Here is a 21,938-nt window from a genome sequence, read left to right as displayed (position 1 = left end):
GAAATGCAGCTTTTTTTTGTTGCATATTTTGCTGCGTTTTTTGAGCCAAAGCCAGGAATGGATTGAGCAGAAGGTAGAAGTATAAGAAGCTTACTATACATTTCCTATTCCTTGTGTAGCCATTCTTGCTTTGGCTAAAAAATTTAAAAAACAAAAAAAAGCTGCATTTCCGCAACATGTGGCCTTAGCCTAAGGCTCCGTGCACAAGTCTGAGTGTGAAGTCTGATGGCTCTTCAACAGGGTGTCTGATTAGTTGAAAACAGAGTAGGTCCTACCCTGACGCTGGGTTCACACCTGCGTTCATGTCTCCGTTCTATGGTTTCCGTCTTCTGCATGGCAGAAGACGGAAACCATAGACCGGGTCCGGCCGTGAGCGGCGGTGAGCGTTTTAGGCTCTCCGCCGCGAAACCGGATTTTTTTTATCCGGACACAGAGTACTGCATGTCCGACTCTGTGTCCGGATTATAAAACCCGGTTTCGCGGCGGAGAGCGCAAAACGCTCACTGCCGCGCACGGCCGGACAGCTTTCTCACCCATTCAAATGAATGGGTGAGAAAGTCTCCTGCAGGCTTCCGTCTCCTGCATCTGTTTTATGCAGGAAACGAAAACCTGCAATAAGGACAGTGAACGCAGATGTGAACGAGCCCTGATCGGTGTCATCTGAACAGAACGTATCAGAAGCCCCATACAATGCTCTCTGATGACACTTGGTTGTCACATCAAGTGCATTCTGCTGCAAACTCGGGCCCACACTAGATAGCACACTCTGTCATGTGCATGGAGTCTAAAATAGTTTGTAGGGCACAAGTACATTATACAGGAGTCAGGTTCAAACTTCCATTTAGGCAACTCCTGTCAGGCACTAGCAACAACCCTGTAGCCTTCACAGCTGAAATCATTCTGCACTCTTTGCTCTTTTGATGTATGCACAAGGCTTGAATTTTGAGTTTTGGAATAGTCTGGACACACATAGGCAGTAATGGCCAGAAAGTGTTAATCCACTGCATTATACAGCAGCAGCAGTATACTGTATAAGCCTACAAATCTCATCCACATACTGTGAAGAATACCTACAGTGCAACACGGCATGTGATTTTAAACCCGCAGCTTGTCAGCTATTGCTTTGAGATTTACCTGTGACTTTCAACCTGAAGACTGTGGAAGTGAGCTGGAGATAGTGTGAGAGCCTACAACTACCAGAATGCACTGCAGCAGGAAGCCACATAACCAAGTAAACAAATGCAGAAGATGTTCGGCCTTCCCAGATAAACCAGAAATCACTGCTAAACTTATATGCATGCTCTTATTAACCCATTAATTACACTAACAGACCTTTTAAAAAAATAAATACATTTTGCCTGGAAAACCCCTTTAAATTGACTCCAATATATTTAGGATACTGAACTTTTTACATGGCTGTAAATCAAGCAAGTACTAATGACAAAGTAAAAGATATGACAACATCAAAGAAAAACTAGATATTTATTTGAGGACTGACAGTTGCAACGGTCCTGGTGATATACAGCATCACTGGTAGCTTTCCTCTTACTAATCCAATTGCAAAACCAAATATTGCCAGTCATTGTGGTGGAAATATTAATCGGAGCAGATGGTGGAACCAAAAAGGCTTAAAATCCTTCACTTCAGCCAAATGTACTTGTCCCCAATATCTTCATTGTACCCTTTGGCATATTTTCTTCCTGGGAGCTGCGGGGAAAAAAAAAAAAAATATGGTGAATAGTGTCCACTGGATCTTCTTTATTTTGCAGTTTTTGGCTGTAGTTGTGACATCCAATTACAGGGACAAATTATGATGTTAGTCAATGGCGGAGCTGATCTGGGTCCATTAAAGGGTTATTTAAAGGATTATAAAACTGACGTCCTATACCTAGGACAGGTCATCGGAATCGGATAAATGGGGATCAGACACCTGGCACCCTCAACGATCAATTGTTAAATGAGACAGCAGCATCTACTGCAACTTTTTTACTACTTATCAAGCAGAGAATTCTACAATGTATAGTGCTGGGTTTGGTACTGCAGATCAAACCCATTCATTTGAATGGGACTGAATTGCAAATAGGGCATTTGACAGATGAACGTGACATCACAGGCTTGTGAAAGGAAGTGGCACCTAATCACACACTCCCTTTAACCAACTGTGAGTGGGAATGTCCCCTGATATTGATGACTAATTTGATATTTATGTCCTAAACCTAAAAATAGATGATAAATATTTGGTCGGTAAAAAACCCTTTAAGAACTGGCAGCTCTGCTATGATCACAGGAACCAATAAATGCAACAGCACTGCCATCACCTCCATTCACATTACTGAGTGATATGTAGACTTAATAAGAGAAGACAGAAGCCTTTATAAACCACTTTCACCTTTCCTGTACAATGCCTGACAGTCAGCGTTCCAACCAGCTCTTGTTGCATCAAAACATTTGATACTCAAACTGTCCCCTGACAAAGGATGGTTGCAGTTGTTTAGGGGACAAAACAGAGTGTTATCTGTTTAGTTATGAAATAATATGTCAGCACTGATAGATCAAGGTGCAGAACTTCAAAAGCATGGCTTCTTGCTAGTTCTCAAGAAGTGACATCATGTCCGCTGGTCACATGGCCACGCTGTAGACCAATCCCATTCATTTTAATGGGATGGAGATATGGCATTGCCATATGACCAATGGACAGTATGCAACTTCCTGAGAATGAGAAAGCAGCCATGTCTTTGAAGCCCTGCAAAAACCGTTTAACAAATGACCAATGTCTACAGATGAAGTTTTATTCTAGAAGGATATTATTAATACCATTAGAGATAAGTGAGTACTATTCGAAACGGCCGTTTCGAATAGCACGCACCCATAGGAATAAATGGAAGCGTCCATTCATTCCTATGGGTGCGTGCTATTCGAAACCGGAGTTTCGAATAGTACTCGCTCATCTCTAAATACCATTTTTAGATTTTGCCAAGGCAGGTGAAAGGGGCTACACAGCTTCAATGTCACTTTTAAAAACCTTATAGAGACAGGTCAAATTTTTTCAATGGTGGGGATGCCAAAACCCCCGACAATCACTGAACAGCAGAAATACACAGCTGAGCTCTGTCAATGCTTGCTAGATTGTGATATGTTCTTCATATGCAAGTCAAGAAAAAAGACAAATATCACGCTTACACTTCGAAACTGATAATACAGCTTGTCGTAATCTATTCCACCAATGGTGACTTCTGGGATGAAGATGGGCAGGTTGAAGAGATCAATAACTTTGCTTTTGTTCTGAACCCTAAAAAGAGGATAGCACAAAAGACAGAATGATTAACAGGCATAGCTATTGGTTTGGAATATTACATAAATATGTACCTATACTGAACAAAAGAAAGGGTTGTCAAGTTGAGGGTCCCTCAGTCCAAGACCTGTGATACAGTGGAAGGAAATGCAAACTGTGAGAGTCAGTGTGGCTTTAGTTGCCTCGAAGGAGAAAAGTACAGTCTAGCATGTCTCCTGGATCAAATAAAACATTAAATAAAATTGATTTTGCTATGGCCATCCTCTGCACTCTAAAATACTTCTTCTAATATGAAGAGATGACACCTAGTCAGTATGTGAAATAAATCGTTCATATGCAATGCCATATACTTTCTATGAATATGGTCATAAACAATGAGAAACTCATCTCACAGTTGTCATCAGCTTCCAAAATGACTAAGGCTGGTGCCCCACTGGTCGGAAACACTGCGATTTGGCCGTGGCGGAAACGCCGCAGTAAGGATCGCGGCTTTTTACGGTACTTGCAAAGTGGATGGGATTCATTAATTACTCACAGCAAACGCAAATGGTGGTAGGTGACGTCATTCTGTTCTATCCATGGAGCTTTAGTAATTTTTGTATATTCAACGTCTTCAACAACCTGAAAGATGGACACAATATGGATGGGTGGATATAATACTTTATACAAATATTGATATTACAGATTTAAATGTATTATTTATTACAAGTTATCTTTAATAGGAATTCAATCACTAGCTTTTTATTGAATTAGAGGAGCTCTACTGCTTTTGACTGACCAGGGCTGTTATCAATTTATGACAGAATCAAAGTTGGCCGTGGAAAAATAAAGGAATTGGAGGTTTGGCCTAGCGGCTCCGCAGCCCTGCATATAAGCCGCAGGACAAAAGGAAGCTCTCTTGGCATACACTAGGTGAAAGGACTGCCATGGATACATTCAGCAGGTGCATTAGGAGCTCTCCTGGTGCATACAAGTGAGATTATAGATTATTAGGGTTTATGAGCATCTGCTAACATTCTACTTTTTATATAATATATATGTGAATGTAGTGTTTTTATATTATAGTGTTTTTGTTATTATAACATAGTGTTTTTATATTTTATTTAAAAAGGACCCTTCACCGCATCAGCCAAGTCCAGCACTTTGCATCATTTAATAGGCACAGCTCCACTAATTCCAGCACAGTTGGATTTTTTCCTCTAGGCCCCACTGTTCTTAAGCAATACGTGTTGTCATATTGGTGCTTGATAGGCAGTTTAGACTCTGTACTGTCAGGCAAGAGCAGACAAGGGGGGCGATTCTGAGCTCTGACACTGGCTGCCTCCGATTGGAGCTCTGAATGACACCCCTTCCTGCTCTGTTCTGACACCGCCTACCTAGTATGGTGCATAAGCTCTGTACTATCAAGTACCAAATGTAACAGTGCTTATTGCTCAGGAATGGTGGGGGCTAGAGGAAAATTCCAACTGCATTAGAATCACTGGAGCGGCGCTTTTTAACAGATGCTAAGAACTTGAGTTAGCGAAGGCGGGGAAAGGTCTTCATACTAAATTTACAATAATTAAATCTCTTCTCAGGCTGGGTCCACATAGAACATAGCTGCAGCAAGGTAGCCACTGCAGCAACAACATTAACCCTCTACGTTTTATGGTTGCAGCGCAAATTTACCAGCACTGTGCTCATAGCATGACAATTTTTGCTACGAGTCTTCACCACTACCTTCAATCTTTGCAATGTTCAGTTTTCAAGGTATTCTTTAAACCACGGTATTCTTTTTCATGCCCTAACAATTATATTTTTATTAATCAACAGCAAAAACTACACGTGAAAAACCTCAGTAAATATTACAGTGCAGTTTTTTTTTTTTCACACTTGTCCATGTAATAGTGTTGTTGAAATTCAAGGAAAAAATGGCAAGACCCCAACTTTATCTAACAGCCCTGCTTATAGACCCCATGTAAATGCAATTGTATTTATTTTTTATAATCGCTGAACCTCAATTTTTCCTGCATTTCCATGCAGTTCCCATTCTCCTTACCTGGTCCACATTCTGTACTTCAGCAGCAGTGTACTGCAATACCTCTGATGTCTCACTATGTACAAAATAAAGAAGAAATTAGCAACCAATGACTACATCAGCCAAGAGATTCATAGCCTTACAAGGAATTTTACAAGCCTCACCTAATACGTGGCAGGAAGGATGATTTGTATGTATCCTCAATATTCTGCAAGTAAGACAGCTCGACTTTCTTTTCAGCTGCCTAGAAGAACAGAACAAAAGCAAAACTAAAGGCACACAGCAAAATGTTTTGGGTCTGAATCCACCTCCCATGTACTTTAATGGGAGGCATGCACTTATTTATTAATTTTTTCCCCCCTTTAGCTGCCAAAATGAGCTAGTGGGAAAAAATAAGTGTTCCATCCAAACCTGCCACTGAAGTGAATGGAAGTGGAAATCGGTCTGCAGACAGCAAAGAAGATTCCTGCATCCGATTTTGCCCCCAGCAAAATCTGCCATATGAACTTACTCTAGAAATATACACACTTAGGCTAAGGCCCATGTTGCAGAAACGCAGCTTTTTTTTGTTGCAGTTTTTTGAGCCATAGTCAGGAGTGGATTGAGCAGACGATAGCATAAGAGCTTCCTATATATTGCTCATTCCTTTTGAAGCCATTTTTGGCTTTGGCACCAAAAACCGCAACAAAATCTGCAACAACAAAAAAGCTGCGTTTCCGCAACATGGGGCCTCAGCCTAAAAACTACATTTTGGCAGAGCCACAAAAATAAAATAAAAAAAATCCTGTATTTACACTTCCTCCTTCTTGTATTTTCTTGTACACATCAGCCGCTGGGACGTCCACGTATATAGCTATATGTGGAGGCAGGAACTCATCAAGGCTCACTCTCTTAATCTCATTATAATGATTTACACCTGAGGAAACAAGGAACACGATTTATTACTGATATTCAGTAGGGCTTGATATTTTATTATGATTTATTAGCATTTATTTTAAAGAAATCCCGTCCAAACACAGCACATAAAAACCTGCAATGTAAAGTGTCATGATGCAGGGTTTGAAAATGTAGCAGGTCAATTATTGCTGCATGCTCACCCGCAGTTTTCAACCTTTGCGATGCAATGGAAAACCAGGGCCAGCCATCAAGTATCTGGTTATAGCTGTGCCCGGGTCTGTTGCAGGATGTGGACTGCAGCTTGACTTAAATGGGTTGTCCCATAAACTGACCACCACAGGAACGTTCACCCACATCACATTCAATCCAACTGTAGCCAGGTTGAATGTGTGGTTGGCGCTCCCATTCACTGCAATGGGAGTACAGGAGATAGCTAAAGTGTATAGGGAGAAAGGTCCTGTGGTATTCAGTTCATGCGACAACCCCTTTAAAAGTGAAAAATCTTACTCAAAAGAAAAATTGTAGTGTTTTGTTTGTTTTTTTTTAAGAATACCTACGCAGTTTTCATTTATATCAATGGTAATTATTGTCAGTGACGTAAAAATGGAAACAATTCTGCAGATGGGTTTTGTTCCCAGAGTCTCAAATCATAACAAAAATGCAGAATGTGAGCCCAGCCTAAGTCCTCTTGCACATGCCATGTTGCATGGCTATAGGACTCAAAGTTCTTCTATATCCCCTAACAGTATGTCATTGCATCAAGGCCACACATACCTTTGTAGAGAGCAACAGCATTTGTAAAAAAAGGGACAGAAATGTCAAGCCTGATAGTGGGTTATAGCAATTTTACAGAAAATGAAAAACCCTGAGCTAGCAGAAATAGGACAAAGACATTGAGGAAAACCAAAGTAGAGCTGCAATTTACTCACATTCTTTGCGAATATATTTGTTTTTGTACATGGCGTCAAGGAATACGTAATCGCTGTAGGGTGAGCGCTCCAAAACCACCCCCTGACCTAAGCAAAGAAAAGAAAATACTACAGTTATTTACATAGCATTTTTCTCTACGCTACAACAGCCGTGTTCTTAGAGCACTTGCCTTCTGAAAGCAAGATGTCAGAGATCAGCTACAGACAGACACCAATTCCCAGCGTGGTAATGTAATGCTAGAGCCCATTTAAATGACTCACATCCTCAATGTAATCTATAGAGCAGAAGTCACTCTTGAGGACATTTGGCTAAGATAGGTCGATCCCTACTTTATGAAACTGGAATACTGCAATATATATGTTGAAAAAACATCAAAAGCAAAAGAATAAAATGGAAAAATATTTTAATTCTATGAATTAATTATCTTGCTCAGATTGCCCATGCACATCTGCTTGAAAAAAGGAAATGGGCAACTTTGTCCTGAGAGTAGGTAAAGGCTGTGCAGGTCAGTGCTACACCATGATTTATGGCTTGGCCACATAGAGAAAAAGGCAACCTCGTGAAAAAAATCTCTGCCCGACTATTTACTGCACACTTGTCACCAAATAGTCTATTTTACCTTCATTCTTTTCAAAAGGCTTGGGATGTTCAGAAATTTTGGGGGGAAAGACAATTATTCTCCCGTGAAACAGATCAAGTAACCTCTCTTAAGTACCTGTGCTCAGCAGATGCTCCAGGGCATAAGAATATTGCAGCATGCGCATAGAGAACAACCATATCTGCAGGCGGTATGAGTTTCCATCTGAGCATTTGGGGTCCTCATAGAATTTATCCAGATTACAAAGACCTGCAAACTTGTCTGGCAAGATGGACCCATCACCAGTGATTCGGTCTAAGTAATGTTGATCAGCTTCTGGCATATGCTTCATTCCTGGGAAAACAAAGAAAATTCACAAAAAAGATGGAACGTTGACTAGTCAAGCAGCAGGCAGTCAGAAAACAAACTAGAGGCAGAGGTGTCCAAAGCCCTATCTATTCTAATCCATTTATCGTACCCAGTTTCTCAGCGAGTGCCTGAGCAAGTTTTCCTTTGCCAGAAGCCAAGTTTCCATCGACTGTGATGATCTTGCTGTGAGGTCCAAACCGTTTGCTGGTTCTCTCACCCAGCATGTACGCCAAGTAGCCATATTTCAGACCGTGTCTTGAGCTGACATGGAGCTGGGCCTGTGTGAAGTCCAAACAAAAAGGAAGAAGAGGTTGTCAACTACTTAAAATGTGGATTTTATTTAACAGTATTTGAAATATATAAGCATTAGGACATTGTAAAATACGGACCCGTTATTATTGATACCAGGAAGATAAGACTCTTTGAATGAAGAGGTTGCACTTTATCTCATAGGAATACAATATAGCATTCACATTGAAAAGTAATCAACAAGAGTAAAGAACCCTTAAAATCAAGTAAGAAGCCGATTACAAAATATTCGCAAGGCCACATGGTCTGGCAGCTGAAATCACATTCAAATGTGGTGGCCAAAAGGCGCACAACTTGCAAACTATTACCTAAGTTTTGTGGGCAACCATGCAGCCAAATGTCCACTATGGTTGGACAAAGATTCTGTGGTTTGCAACAGCGGATTATGTGGTCTTACAATAATACTTCTACTGGTCTTATTTGCAAATACTGTCCAATAATTATTACTGATAGATACCCTAAGGCCCCAAGCGTACGACAGAGTTTGAGGTGCAATGCACTCAGGTGACCCTCGGAGCAACATGCGAGTGCACCCATGATGTACTTACCTCTATGTGGGCTTCCGATAACAGGATAAGCAAGATAGGACCTGCTCTATGTTAAATGGAATGAAACAGATCATTGCCCTGCACACTCTGTCATGTGCATTAGGCCTATAGGTAACAATGAATAAATTGACAACTGGGCGTTACCCTCCCCCCTAATCAGAGGGGTATGTCCTTACACAGTCTGGCACGGATTAAACCATGTCAGACCGTGTAGAGATATGACACCAACTAGTAACAGGATGAATAACAGAGGAACATCACAATAAAGAGTTATAACAAAAAAATACTCCATAATTGCTATTTATGGTAGATACTAATATTCACTACTAATACAGGCATGTCAGAAGGATGAACAGAATAGCTGTCAGGAGGGAGAATCTAGGAACAGGGAATGAAAACACAAGGAAATGTGACTAGCAGTGGCGTTTCCATAAGTAAGCTGAAAACCACAGTTCACACCAATCCATAATCTGAAAACCATAGAAAGACTTCGGTGTGTTCAGTTCAGTTGCTGTCACTTTGTTACTATTGTAATTATTACAGACCTTCTGCTCGCATTACAGTTGACTATACACTGCAGACTCAACAACTATATAATTCCAAATATCCTCTGGTATTAACATCAGCACAAACACTGTGTGCCCGGAGCTTCATGACAAGGGTTTCCATGGCCGAGCAGCTGCATATAAAAACTTATATCACCAAGCATAACACAAAGCAATGGACGCCGTGGTGTAAAGTACATCACCAAACTCTGGAGTAGAGGAAGCAATTCTGTAGAGTAACTAATCATATTTCTGTAGCTGGTAGTCTGATGGATGAGCCAGGGATTGACAAATGCCAATCGGATGCGACACCTGTCTAACTGCAATACACCAACTAAAAAATTTGGCAGAGGAAGGATAATGCTATGGCGTGATTTTTCAGCACTGGGCCTAGGCCCTTTAGTTCTAGTGAAGGGAAATCTTAGTGCTTCAGCCTGCCAAAACATTTTGGACAATTGTACTCTTCCAACTTTGGGAGAACAGTTTGGGGGAGACCCTTTTCGATCCCATCATGACTGTGTTCCAGGGGGATCAAGCAAGGTCCATAAAGGCATGGTTGTGTTAGTTTCACCTGCAGAGCCCTGACCTCAGGCTCATCAAGCACCTTTGGGATGAAGTAGAATGGAGATTATCAGCCAGACCCTCAAACATTTGTCTGACCTCACAAATGCTCTTTGGGACTGAGCTGTGAACAAGCCATGTGATTATCACTGTTATGGGAACGTTGTGGATAAACGTGACATCATATGGCATGTGAAGCAGAACAACTTATACACAAGGGGTCTTGGGTGTCAGATCCCAATTGATGACCTATTTTAAGTATAGGTCATCAACTAATAAGTCCCAAAAAAACTGTGCAATGCCAATGGATTTAGAATGAGATGTCATAAATGCTCCTGTAGGACACCCAATACCTCTTTCCATATAGTGTATATACTACAGCACAGGGCACATAGACAGCTACAGACATATAATGCAGGGCACACTGACAGCTATATACATATAATGCAGCGCAGGGCACACTGACAGCTATATACATATAATGCAGCACAGGGCACACTGACAGCTATATACATATAATGCAGAGCAGGGCACACTGACAGTTATATACATATAATGCAGGGCACACTGACAGCTATATACATATAATGCAGAGCAGGGCACACTGACAGCTATATACATATAATGCAGAGCAGGGCACACTGACAGCTATATACATATAATGCAGAGCAGGGCACACTGACAGCTATATACATATAATGCAGCGCAGGGCACACTGACAGCTATATACATATAATGCAGCACAGGGCACACTGACAGCTATATACATATAATGCAGAGCAGGGCACACTGACAGCTATATACATATAATGCAGAGCAGGGCACACTGACAGCTATATACATATAATGCAGAGCAGGGCACACTGACAGCTATATACATATAATGCAGCGCAGGGCACACTGACAGCTACAGACATATAATGCAGAGCAGGGCACACAGAGCTATATACATATAATGCAGGGCACACTGACAGCGATATACATATAATGCAGAGCAGGGCACACTGACAGCTATATACATATAATGCAGAGCAGGGCACACTGACAGCTATATACATATAATGCAGAGCAGGGCACACTGACAGCTATATACATATAATGCAGAGCAGGGCACACTGACAGCTATATACATATAATGCAGCGCAGGGCACACTGACAGCTACAGACATATAATGCAGAGCAGGGCACACTGACAGCTATATACATATAATGCAGGGCACACTGACAGCGATATACATATAATGCAGGGCACACTGACAGCTATATACATATAATGCAGGGCACACTGACAGCTATATACATATAATGCAGGGCACACTGACAGCTATATACATATAATGCAGAGCAGGGCACACTGACAGCTACAGACATATAATGCAGGGCACACTGACAACTATATACATATAATGCAGAGCAGGGCACACTTACAACTATATACATATAATGCAGCGCAGGGCGCACTGGCAGCGATATACATATAATGCAGAGCAGGGCACACTGACAGCTGTATACATATAATGCAGGGCACACTGACAGCTACAGAGATATAATGCAGAGCAGGGCACACTGACAGCTATATACATATAATGCAGAGCAGGGCACACTGACAGCTATATACATATAATGCAGAGCAGGGCACACTGACAGCTATATACATATAATACAGCACACACTGACAGCTATATACATATAGCTGTCATTATATGTATATAGCTGTCAGCGCAGGGCACGCTGACAGCTATATACATATAATGCAGGGCACACTGGCAGCTATATACATATAATGCAGAGCAGGGCACACTGACAGCTGTATACATATAATGCAGCACAGGGCACACTGACAGCTATATACATATAATGCAGCACAGGGCACACTGACAGCTATATACATATAATACAGCGCAGGGCACACTGACAGCTATATACATATAATGCAGAGCAGGGCACACTGACAGCTATATACATATAATGCAGGGCACACTGACAGCTATATACATATAATGCAGAGCAGGGCACACTGACAGCTATATACATATAATGCAGAGCAGGGCACACTGACAGCTATATACATATAATGCAGCGCAGGGCACACTGACAGCTACAGACATATAATGCAGAGCAGGGCACACAGAGCTATATACATATAATGCAGGGCACACTGACAGCGATATACATATAATGCAGGGCACACTGACAGCTAAATACATATAATGCAGGGCACACTGACAGCTATATACATATAATGCAGGGCACACTGACAGCTACAGACATATAATGCAGGGCACACTGACAACTATATACATATAATGCAGAGCAGGGCACACTTACAACTATATACATATATTGCAGCGCAGGGCGCACTGGCAGCGATATACATATAATGCAGAGCAGGGCACACCGACAGCTGTATACATATAATGCAGGGCACACTGACAGCTACAGAGATATAATGCAGAGCAGGGCACACTGACAGCTATATACATATAATGCAGAGCAGGGCACACTGACAGCTATATACATATAATGCAGAGCAGGGCACACTGACAGCTATATACATATAATGCAGCACACACTGACAGCTATATACATATAGCTGTCATTATATGTATATAGCTGTCAGCGCAGGGCACGCTGACAGCTATATACACATAATGCAGGGCACACTGGCAGCTATATACATATAATGCAGAGCAGGGCACACTGACAGCTGTATACATATAATGCAGCACAGGGCACACTGACAGCTATATACATATAATGCAGCACAGGGCACACTGACAGCTATATACATATAATACAGCGCAGGGCACACTGACAGCTATATACATATAATGCAGCGCAGGGCACACTGACAGCTATATACATATAATGCAGGGCACACTGACAGCTATATACATATAATGCAGAGCAGGGCACACTGACAGCTATATACATATAATGCAGGGCACACTGACAGCTATATACATATAATGCAGCGCAGGGCACACTGACAGCTATATACATATAATGCAGAGCAGGGCACACTGACAGCTATATACATATAATGCAGGGCACACTGACAGCTATATACATATAATGCAGAGCAGGGCACACTGACAGCTATATACATATAATGCAGAGCAGGGCACACTGACAGCTATATACATATAATGCAGAGCAGGGCACACTGACAGCTATATACATATAATGCAGAGCAGGGCACACTGACAGCTATATACATATAATGCAGAGCAGGGCACACTGACAGCTATATACATATAATGCAGCGCAGGGCACACTGACAGCTATATACATATAATGCAGAGCAGGGCACACTGACAGCTATATACATATAATGCAGGGCACACTGACAGCTATATACATATAATGCAGAGCAGGGCACACTGACAGCTATATACATATAATGCAGGGCACACTGACAGCTATATACATATAATGCAGCGCAGGGCACACTGACAGCTATATACATATAATGCAGAGCAGGGCACACTGACAGCTATATACATATAATGCAGGGCACACTGACAGCTATATACATATAATGCAGAGCAGGGCACACTGACAGCTATATACATATAATGCAGAGCAGGGCACACTGACAGCTATATACATATAATGCAGCGCAGGGCACACTGACAGCTATATACATATAATGCAGAGCAGGGCACACTGACAGTTATATACATATAATGCAGGGCACACTGACAGCTATATACATATAATGCAGAGCAGGGTACACTGACAGCTATATACATATAATGCAGAGCAGGGCACACTGACAGCTATATACATATAATGCAGAGCAGGGCACACAGAGCTATATACATATAATGCAGAGCAGGGCACACTGACAGCTACAGACATATAATGCAGAGCAGGGCACACTGAGAGCTATATACATATAATGCAGGGCACACTGACAGCTATATACATATAATGCAGGGCACACTGACAGCTATATACATATAATGCAGGGCACACTGACAGCTATATACATATAATGCAGGGCACACTGACAGCTATATACATATAATGCAGGGCACACTGACAGCTACAGACATATAATGCAGGGCACACTGACAACTATATACATATAATGCAGAGCAGGGCACACTTACAACTATATACATATAATGCAGCGCAGGGCGCACTGGCAGCGATATACATATAATGCAGAGCAGGGCACACTGACAGCTGTATACATATAATGCAGGGCACACTGACAGCTACAGAGATATAATGCAGAGCAGGGCACACTGACAGCTATATACATATAATGCAGAGCAGGGCACACTGACAGCTATATACATATAATGCAGAGCAGGGCACACTGAGCTATATACATATAATGCAGAGCAGGGCACACTGACAGCTATATACATATAATGCAGCACACACTGACAGCTATATACATATAGCTGTCATTATATGTATATAGCTGTCAGCGCAGGGCACGCTGACAGCTATATACATATAATGCAGGGCACACTGGCAGCTATATACATATAATGCAGAGCAGGGCACACTGACAGCTGTATACATATAATGCAGAGCAGGGCACACTGACAGCTATATACATATAATGCAGAGCAGGGCACACTGACAGCTATATACATATAATGCAGCACAGGGCACACTGACAGCTATATACATATAATACAGCGCAGGGCACACTGACAGCTATATACATATAATACAGCGCAGGGCACACTGACAGCTATATACATATAATGCAGAGCAGGGCACACTGACAGCTATATACATATAATGCAGGGCACACTGACAGCTATATACATATAATGCAGGGCACACTGACAGCTATATACATATAATGCAGAGCAGGGCACACTGACAGCTATATACATATAATGCAGCGCAGGGCACACTGACAGCTATATACATATAATGCAGCGCAGGGCACACTGACAGCTATATACATATAATGCAGAGCAGGGCACACTGACAGTTATATACATATAATGCAGGGCACACTGACAGCTATATACATATAATGCAGAGCAGGGTACACTGACAGCTATATACATATAATGCAGAGCAGGGCACACTGACAGCTATATACATATAATGCAGAGCAGGGCACACTGACAGCTACAGACATATAATGCAGAGCAGGGCACACTGAGAGCTATATACATATAATGCAGGGCACACTGACAGCTATATACATATAATGCAGGGCACACTGACAGCTATATACATATAATGCAGGGCACACTGACAGCTATATACATATAATGCAGGGCACACTGACAGCTATATACATATAATGCAGGGCACACTGACAGCTACAGACATATAATGCAGGGCACACTGACAACTATATACATATAATGCAGAGCAGGGCACACTTACAACTATATACATATAATGCAGCGCAGGGCGCACTGGCAGCGATATACATATAATGCAGAGCAGGGCACACTGACAGCTGTATACATATAATGCAGGGCACACTGACAGCTACAGAGATATAATGCAGAGCAGGGCACACTGACAGCTATATACATATAATGCAGAGCAGGGCACACTGACAGCTATATACATATAATGCAGAGCAGGGCACACTGAGCTATATACATATAATGCAGAGCAGGGCACACTGACAGCTATATACATATAATGCAGCACACACTGACAGCTATATACATATAGCTGTCATTATATGTATATAGCTGTCAGCGCAGGGCACGCTGACAGCTATATACATATAATGCAGGGCACACTGGCAGCTATATACATATAATGCAGAGCAGGGCACACTGACAGCTGTATACATATAATGCAGAGCAGGGCACACTGACAGCTATATACATATAATGCAGAGCAGGGCACACTGACAGCTATATACATATAATGCAGCACAGGGCACACTGACAGCTATATACATATAATACAGCGCAGGGCACACTGACAGCTATATACATATAATACAGCGCAGGGCACACTGACAGCTATATACATATAATGCAGAGCAGGGCACACTGACGGCTATATACATATAATGCAGGGCACACTGACAGCTATATACATATAATGCAGGGCACACTGACAGCTATATACATATAATGCAGCACAGGGCACACTGACAGCTATATACATATAATGCAGAGCAGGGCACACTGACAGCTATATACAGATAATGCAGGGCACACTGACAGCTATATACATATAATGCAGGGCACACTGACAGCTATATACATATAATGCAGCACAGGGCACACTGACAGCTATATACATATAATGCAGAGCAGGGCACAATGACAGCTATATACATATAATGCAGCACAGGGCACACTGACAGCTATATACATATAATGCAGAGCAGGGCACACTGACAGCTATATACATATAATGCAGCACACACTGACAGCTGTATACATATAATGCAGCACAGGGCACACTGACAGCTGTATACATATAATGCAGCACAGGGCACACTGACAGCTATATACATATAATACAGCGCAGGGCACACTGACAGCTATATACATATACTACAGTAACAATGCGGAGCCAGCAGACAGCGCATGAGCCGCTCTCATGTACACACATATCAGTACAGTCTCCCCAATGACATGTCAGGGCTGCGGCCTGCAAACCCGATCACTGAATACGGCGCGACCATCTCCTCCTCCCGCTATTGTGCACAGTGAAGACCAGTCCTCACCACGCAGAGGACGCCGGTTCTCCCGGTCGCGGTCAGGCCACGGAGCACCGTCCTCCCAAACATCTCTGTCCTTCCCGGGACAACCTGCGCCGGGGTCCTTGCAAGAGCCGGCGCACAGAGATGACGTCACAGGCCGTCCTTGCTGCCTGACCTGTCAGTATAGTTTGTAAATGCCCTTCTCAGTAAGGCCTTGGTGTATCAGCCATTATTTGTCGGGACTATGATAGTATTTAACTCCTTGATAGTGACCTGCTTGTTCTGAGCCTTTCTTTTTTTTCTGGATCCAATTGGGATAGTTTCCTGGTATAGAAGGGTAACAATGTGGTGCAAGACCCTTTCTTACACTAGAAATGCCCTGCAGCTCACATACTGTGCGAATGTGGGCAGAGTAAGCTGGGGTATGGCCATCATATTTATTATAACTTATATTATTATATAGGAAATCTACCTCTGTTCCTGATGGGCAAAAAAATCCCTTTTTTATGTAGGTTGTGAGCCCCATATAGGGATCACAATGTACATTTTTCCCCCTATCAGTATGTCTTTGTAGAATGGGAGGAAATCCACGCAAACATGGGGAGAACATACAAACTGCAGATGTTATTCCTGGCGGGATTCAAACCCAGGACTCCAGCGCTGCAATGCTAACCACTGAGCCACCATGTTGCCCCTGGCATAAATTCCCATTTTATCGCACAGGCGAGCGCCTAATTTATCAAGATGTAAACATCTGGGTCACAGTGCCAAAAAACTTCTTGGTTACGTTCAGAGGGGTATTACATAAAAATGCCCCTGTGATTAGGCTCAGAGGGGTATTACATTATCTATTATATATAACAGTCAGAGCGCAAAAGTCTAGTATGCTCTCTGATTGATAGCAGAGGTAATAACATGGACAGAAGTCCCTGCTCTGTGGGTCACTATAGCCCATCACACAAAAGGACTCTGCACTTCAGCTCTTTCTAGCACTCCCACTGAAATGTAAGGCCGGGTTCACACGATGTCTTTTGGCATGTAATGTGGCATGTAGACGCCATGGGAGCTTTTGCGGGCCGTATACGCTCCTATTGTTTTCAATGGGAGCCGGTACCATATACGCGACGCTATTTTGCGGCTGCCGCAAAATCACCCGGCCTAATGATGGTGGACCCAAGTGGAACCTTTTCACAACAGCTCAAGATCCTTTAACTACACCTCTGCCTCAGTCCCTGTAGAGAAAGCAAGTCTGTATAGCAGTAGAAGAGAATGTGATCAGTATGCAGTACAAAAGAGTGAAGGATCAGCATGTAGTTGTATATAAAACGTTATCATGACTGGCATCACCAAGCCTTGGGCAGTAATGAACCAGTGTCTGGTTCACTGGATGACCTTCCTTGGACTACATTTGTATGTCATAACCACAGCATACCAGGATCGCATAACAAGATCTGCCATTTTGGAGTTGCTCATCTACCCATCACAATTTGGCCCTTGCAGAGTCGCTGATATACTTGCCCATTTTTACATGCTTTTGACTGGTAACTTGCTTGCTAATATATTGCTTCGCTTGTCAGAGTAAACCGTAGAAAATTAATAGGTATGGTTTTTTGAATATGGTGATATATAATACATTTTTACAAGTTTTTTTTGTTGTTGTTTTTGGGCAAGTTTAGAGAGTTAGACAGTCTAAAAATGCTCCAAATTTATCACAGTGGCTAATGCTGGACTGTGAATCTGGAGTATCTTTACTGTGTCTAGTCTAACTCTATACCACCTATTAGTTGACTTACTTTGCACCAGAATTTTGGGGCAATTCTGGCACACATTGACATATTTTAGGCTAGATTCACTTGACTAAGTTTCACCCGTGAAACGTGGTCTGTGTGTTCGCTGGATTTACAAATGCCTGAAAAGTATGCTGGTAGCCGGACTCCTAGCAGTATAGTTATTTATGATGCTATGATGCCTACCAGAGACATACTGTCTCATACTGTAACTGGTACAGACAGTATGTCACTGTGAGGCAGGGATTCTTAGTATTGTACCCCTCGTTCACATCTGCGTTTGGTAATCCGTTCGGAGAGTCCGCATGGGGACTTGTGCAATGCGCATTACAAGGTGTTTGTATGGATATCTGTGATCTAACTATTATGAATCACCGCCACTGCTGTTTTTGCCACATCAGAACTGGTAGACCTTATGATGAACCAACTTGTATACTCTGATATTTTGCCTGGATGTCCACCTCTTGTCTTCTGTCATGGTATTCACATGATGCAGTTTGGCAATTTTCTTGGCATAAATGGTCAAGATGGTGGAGAAAGAAGCTATGGGGGATTGTGCTTGACAGCCAGTCAAACGACACATCCTATGATCTTTTATTAAGAGGTATACTACCTAAGGGTAGACTTTTATTAGGGAAGTGGGGGAAGCAAATTTAGGTCCTCTTGTGTCAAGACCAAGTGTATAATCAGAACATACCTGTAAACACTTATGTATCTGCCTGAGACATAAACGCATGCAAGTTTTGCAGCAATCTGACATACAGTATCTAGGTGTGCCATTGTTTTTGTCAATGAGTGGCCCCTCTTCAAACTCATGCACCTACAATATAATGAGAAAATACAACTGAGTTGGCTCTTGGGTACGCTCTCCCCGAGGTCCAGGTTTTTAGCAATGCCTTTCACATTCTTTTATAACTAGAAATTGGATTAATGAGGTTTTCCAGATATTTAAAATATATATTTAAAGGGAGTCTGTCAGCAGCAAAATCTGTATCAGACTAAGGACAGTACCTTGTAGGGCTGCTGTTACACTGTACAAAGATGCCTTTCAGGGGCAACACGGTGGCTCAGTGCAGCCTTGCAGTGCTGGAGTCGTGGGTTCAAATCCCGCCAGGAACAACATCTGCAAGTAGTTTGTATGTTCTCTCCGTGTTTGCGTGGATTTCCTCCCATTCTACAAAGACATACTGATAGGAAAAAATACAGTCTTTACCCCTTGGAGCCTTCAAGCACAGGAAAGAGATGTATAGCTGACCAATTATTGACTAAGAGGAGTCACTGCCACAGTCAGTAATAGGCTGAGTGGGCATGTGCAGGCACTTCCAGTGTGTCGACAGACACCGAAAAGTAGGGTATAAGAGGCTTCAGGGGATGTTGGAATTGTTCCAGTGATGGAATAGGTTGGGGAGAGGATAATTTTTTTAGGCTCTGTTCCCACGGAGTAATGCACATAAACACATGTCAGAGTGAAGCACTTCAAAACAGACCCATTGACTTCAATGGGTGCCGCCTTATGCGCGCTACACATTGAAATCAATGGGAGGCTTTGTAATCCATTGATTTCAATGTGTAGCGCACGTAAGCTGGCACCCATTGAAGTCAATGGGATCTGTTTTGAAGCACCTCACTCTGACACGTGTTTATGTGTCAGAATGAGCGGCGCGTTACTCCATGGGAACGGAGCCTTATGTTCTGACTTCTATTCTGAGCCCTATTAAATATATTTTTCCTACATGGAAAACCCTTTTAACCTTTTTGAATGACTAATGTTTTTAGGGTCCTGCTTTCTATATATTTAATATTGGAACTAACAGACTATATGTGTCTTGTATCCTTTGTTTCATATGAATGGAAAATATGTGTTGGTGGCGGTTACAATACATGCAGTTTTGTAACCTGAAGATTGAGTCCTGGGACTGAGGCATCACATCAACTTCCTAAATAATTCAGAAAAGGTGTCAGTTGCTGTCAAAGTTATCTCTTATAAGTAATAGACAGCCTGTTAGACTGATGGCGGCTGGGATCTCAGCTGAAAACTACACTTTCCTGTATTTAGGGCTATATGAAAGTTCCGATCGCATATGTTGAGGGAGACATTACTAGTCAAAGTGGAGCGCATTAAAGATAACCTGTCATTGTGTAGAGACATAAAGGGGTATTCCAGCATCAAAATCTTCCAATATGTTGTGTTGTGTTGGTCCATGTGCTAAGATAATGTCCTGAATTAGAGGGCCCCAGTGCTTGTGTTGTCTGCTCAGGTCCTCTTGTCTATTGAAATCAATGGAAGCTACAGAGTGAGCACAAATGTCAGCTATTCTAGACGTCCATACTGAGGATCTGACGTGTTGCCTGCTGTCAGCTTCAGCTTCTCATCTAGTTGCCAGTCTCCGTATTATGGCATATGTCTGGATTTGTGACTATTCCGATCTACTTCAAAATGAATCAGTCGTAGCTGTCAGAGCCCTGTAATAAATAGAAGCCACAACACTTGTGTGAACAGATTCATATTTCTACTGCTACTAAATGTGAAAAATTAATTTTATTTAAAAATACATTTTCCTACCCCAACATTGCATCTCACAGGGAGAGAACGCTGGTTGATTCAGGTGCCCCTAACCTATCTATCTGCAGGGCTGGGGTGATAAGCTGGGCTCTGGTGACAGACTCCCTTTAAAGAAAGAGACTCATATCAATGCGGCTCTATGATTCTGATTCAAGAAGAGCAAATCAGTTTACAGAAGGCACTTTATAGATATTATCAACATTCTTGTATAGCAAATAATGTGAATTTCTTTTATTTTACAGGAAGAAACTATCTGCAATTCTAATCTTGCAAAACTGATGACAGCACTGGAGCCCTGGAGACCTGTTAAATCATAGTGTTTTATTCTAATGTCCGTGCAACACCCAAGTGCCAAGGAGGTAGTCCGTCACTCTAAAGTGCCCCTTGGTCTGTGCACTGAGCTGTTCCAGCTCTCCTCTCTTCTGTTCTGGTTGATGGCTGTAGTGGTCTCCTGACTGAATGGTGCAGCCCTAGTCTGTTTTTCATCCTTTAAAGAGGACCTTTCATGGTTTGGGGCACAGGCAGTTCTATATGCTGCTGGAAAACCGACAGTGCGCTGAATTCAACGCACTGTCGGCTTTCCCGATCTGTGCCCCGGGTGAAGAGCTAGCGGTCCCGGTACCGTAGCTCTTCACAGTCAGAAGGGCGTTTCTGACACTCTGTCAGGAACATCTTTCTGTACAAGCAGCGGCAATAGCGCTGTGCTGTGTGAGCGGGGAGGAACGCCCCCTCCCTCTGCTCACAGTATTCGTCCATAGACGAGTATTATCAGGAAGGGAAGGGGGCGTTCCTCCCCGGTCTCGGAGCACAGCGCTATTGGCGCTGCTTGTACAGAAGGATGGTCCTGACAGAGTGTCAGAAACGCCCTTCTGGCTGTGA

The 21,938-nt window shown here is 42.5% G+C and overlaps 1 protein-coding gene across 1 annotated transcript; it reads right to left on the bottom strand.

Annotated features, from left to right (window-relative positions):
- Positions 1-1,463: 1,463 nt before the first annotated feature.
- Positions 1,464-16,853, bottom strand: NDUFA10 (NADH:ubiquinone oxidoreductase subunit A10). Its single transcript, XM_075283850.1, has 10 exons — positions 16,734-16,853; positions 8,192-8,360; positions 7,852-8,067; positions 7,136-7,222; positions 6,104-6,225; positions 5,474-5,553; positions 5,331-5,385; positions 3,828-3,913; positions 3,181-3,289; positions 1,464-1,707 (listed from the first exon to the last, which is right to left on the bottom strand). Exons 1-10 carry the CDS (start codon positions 16,794-16,796, stop codon positions 1,639-1,641), a joined length of 1,056 nt encoding a protein of 351 aa, XP_075139951.1. The 5' UTR covers positions 16,797-16,853; the 3' UTR covers positions 1,464-1,638.
- Between the last annotated feature and the right edge of the window lie 5,085 nt (positions 16,854-21,938).

Source organism: Leptodactylus fuscus, chromosome 8 (genome assembly GCF_031893055.1).
Source record: "Leptodactylus fuscus isolate aLepFus1 chromosome 8, aLepFus1.hap2, whole genome shotgun sequence".
NCBI classification, from domain to species: Eukaryota; Metazoa; Chordata; class Amphibia; order Anura; family Leptodactylidae; genus Leptodactylus; species Leptodactylus fuscus.
Note: the sequence above shows the minus strand (reverse complement) of the source record. Positions and strands in the feature narration are given on the sequence as shown.

Excerpts from the sequence above, each read along its gene's own strand:
- NDUFA10 (XM_075283850.1), bottom strand. The coding sequence starts at position 16,796 with ATGTTTGGGAGGACGGTGCTCCGTGGCCTGACCGCGACCGGGAGAACC. Across the intron at positions 7,223-7,851 it reads GGAGCATCTGCTGAGCACAG|GTCAGGGGGTGGTTTTGGAG; the intron begins GTACTTAAGAGA and ends TTCTTTGCTTAG. Across the intron at positions 3,290-3,827 it reads TACCACCATTTGCGTTTGCT|GGTTCAGAACAAAAGCAAAG; the intron begins GTGAGTAATTAA and ends TCCTCTTTTTAG.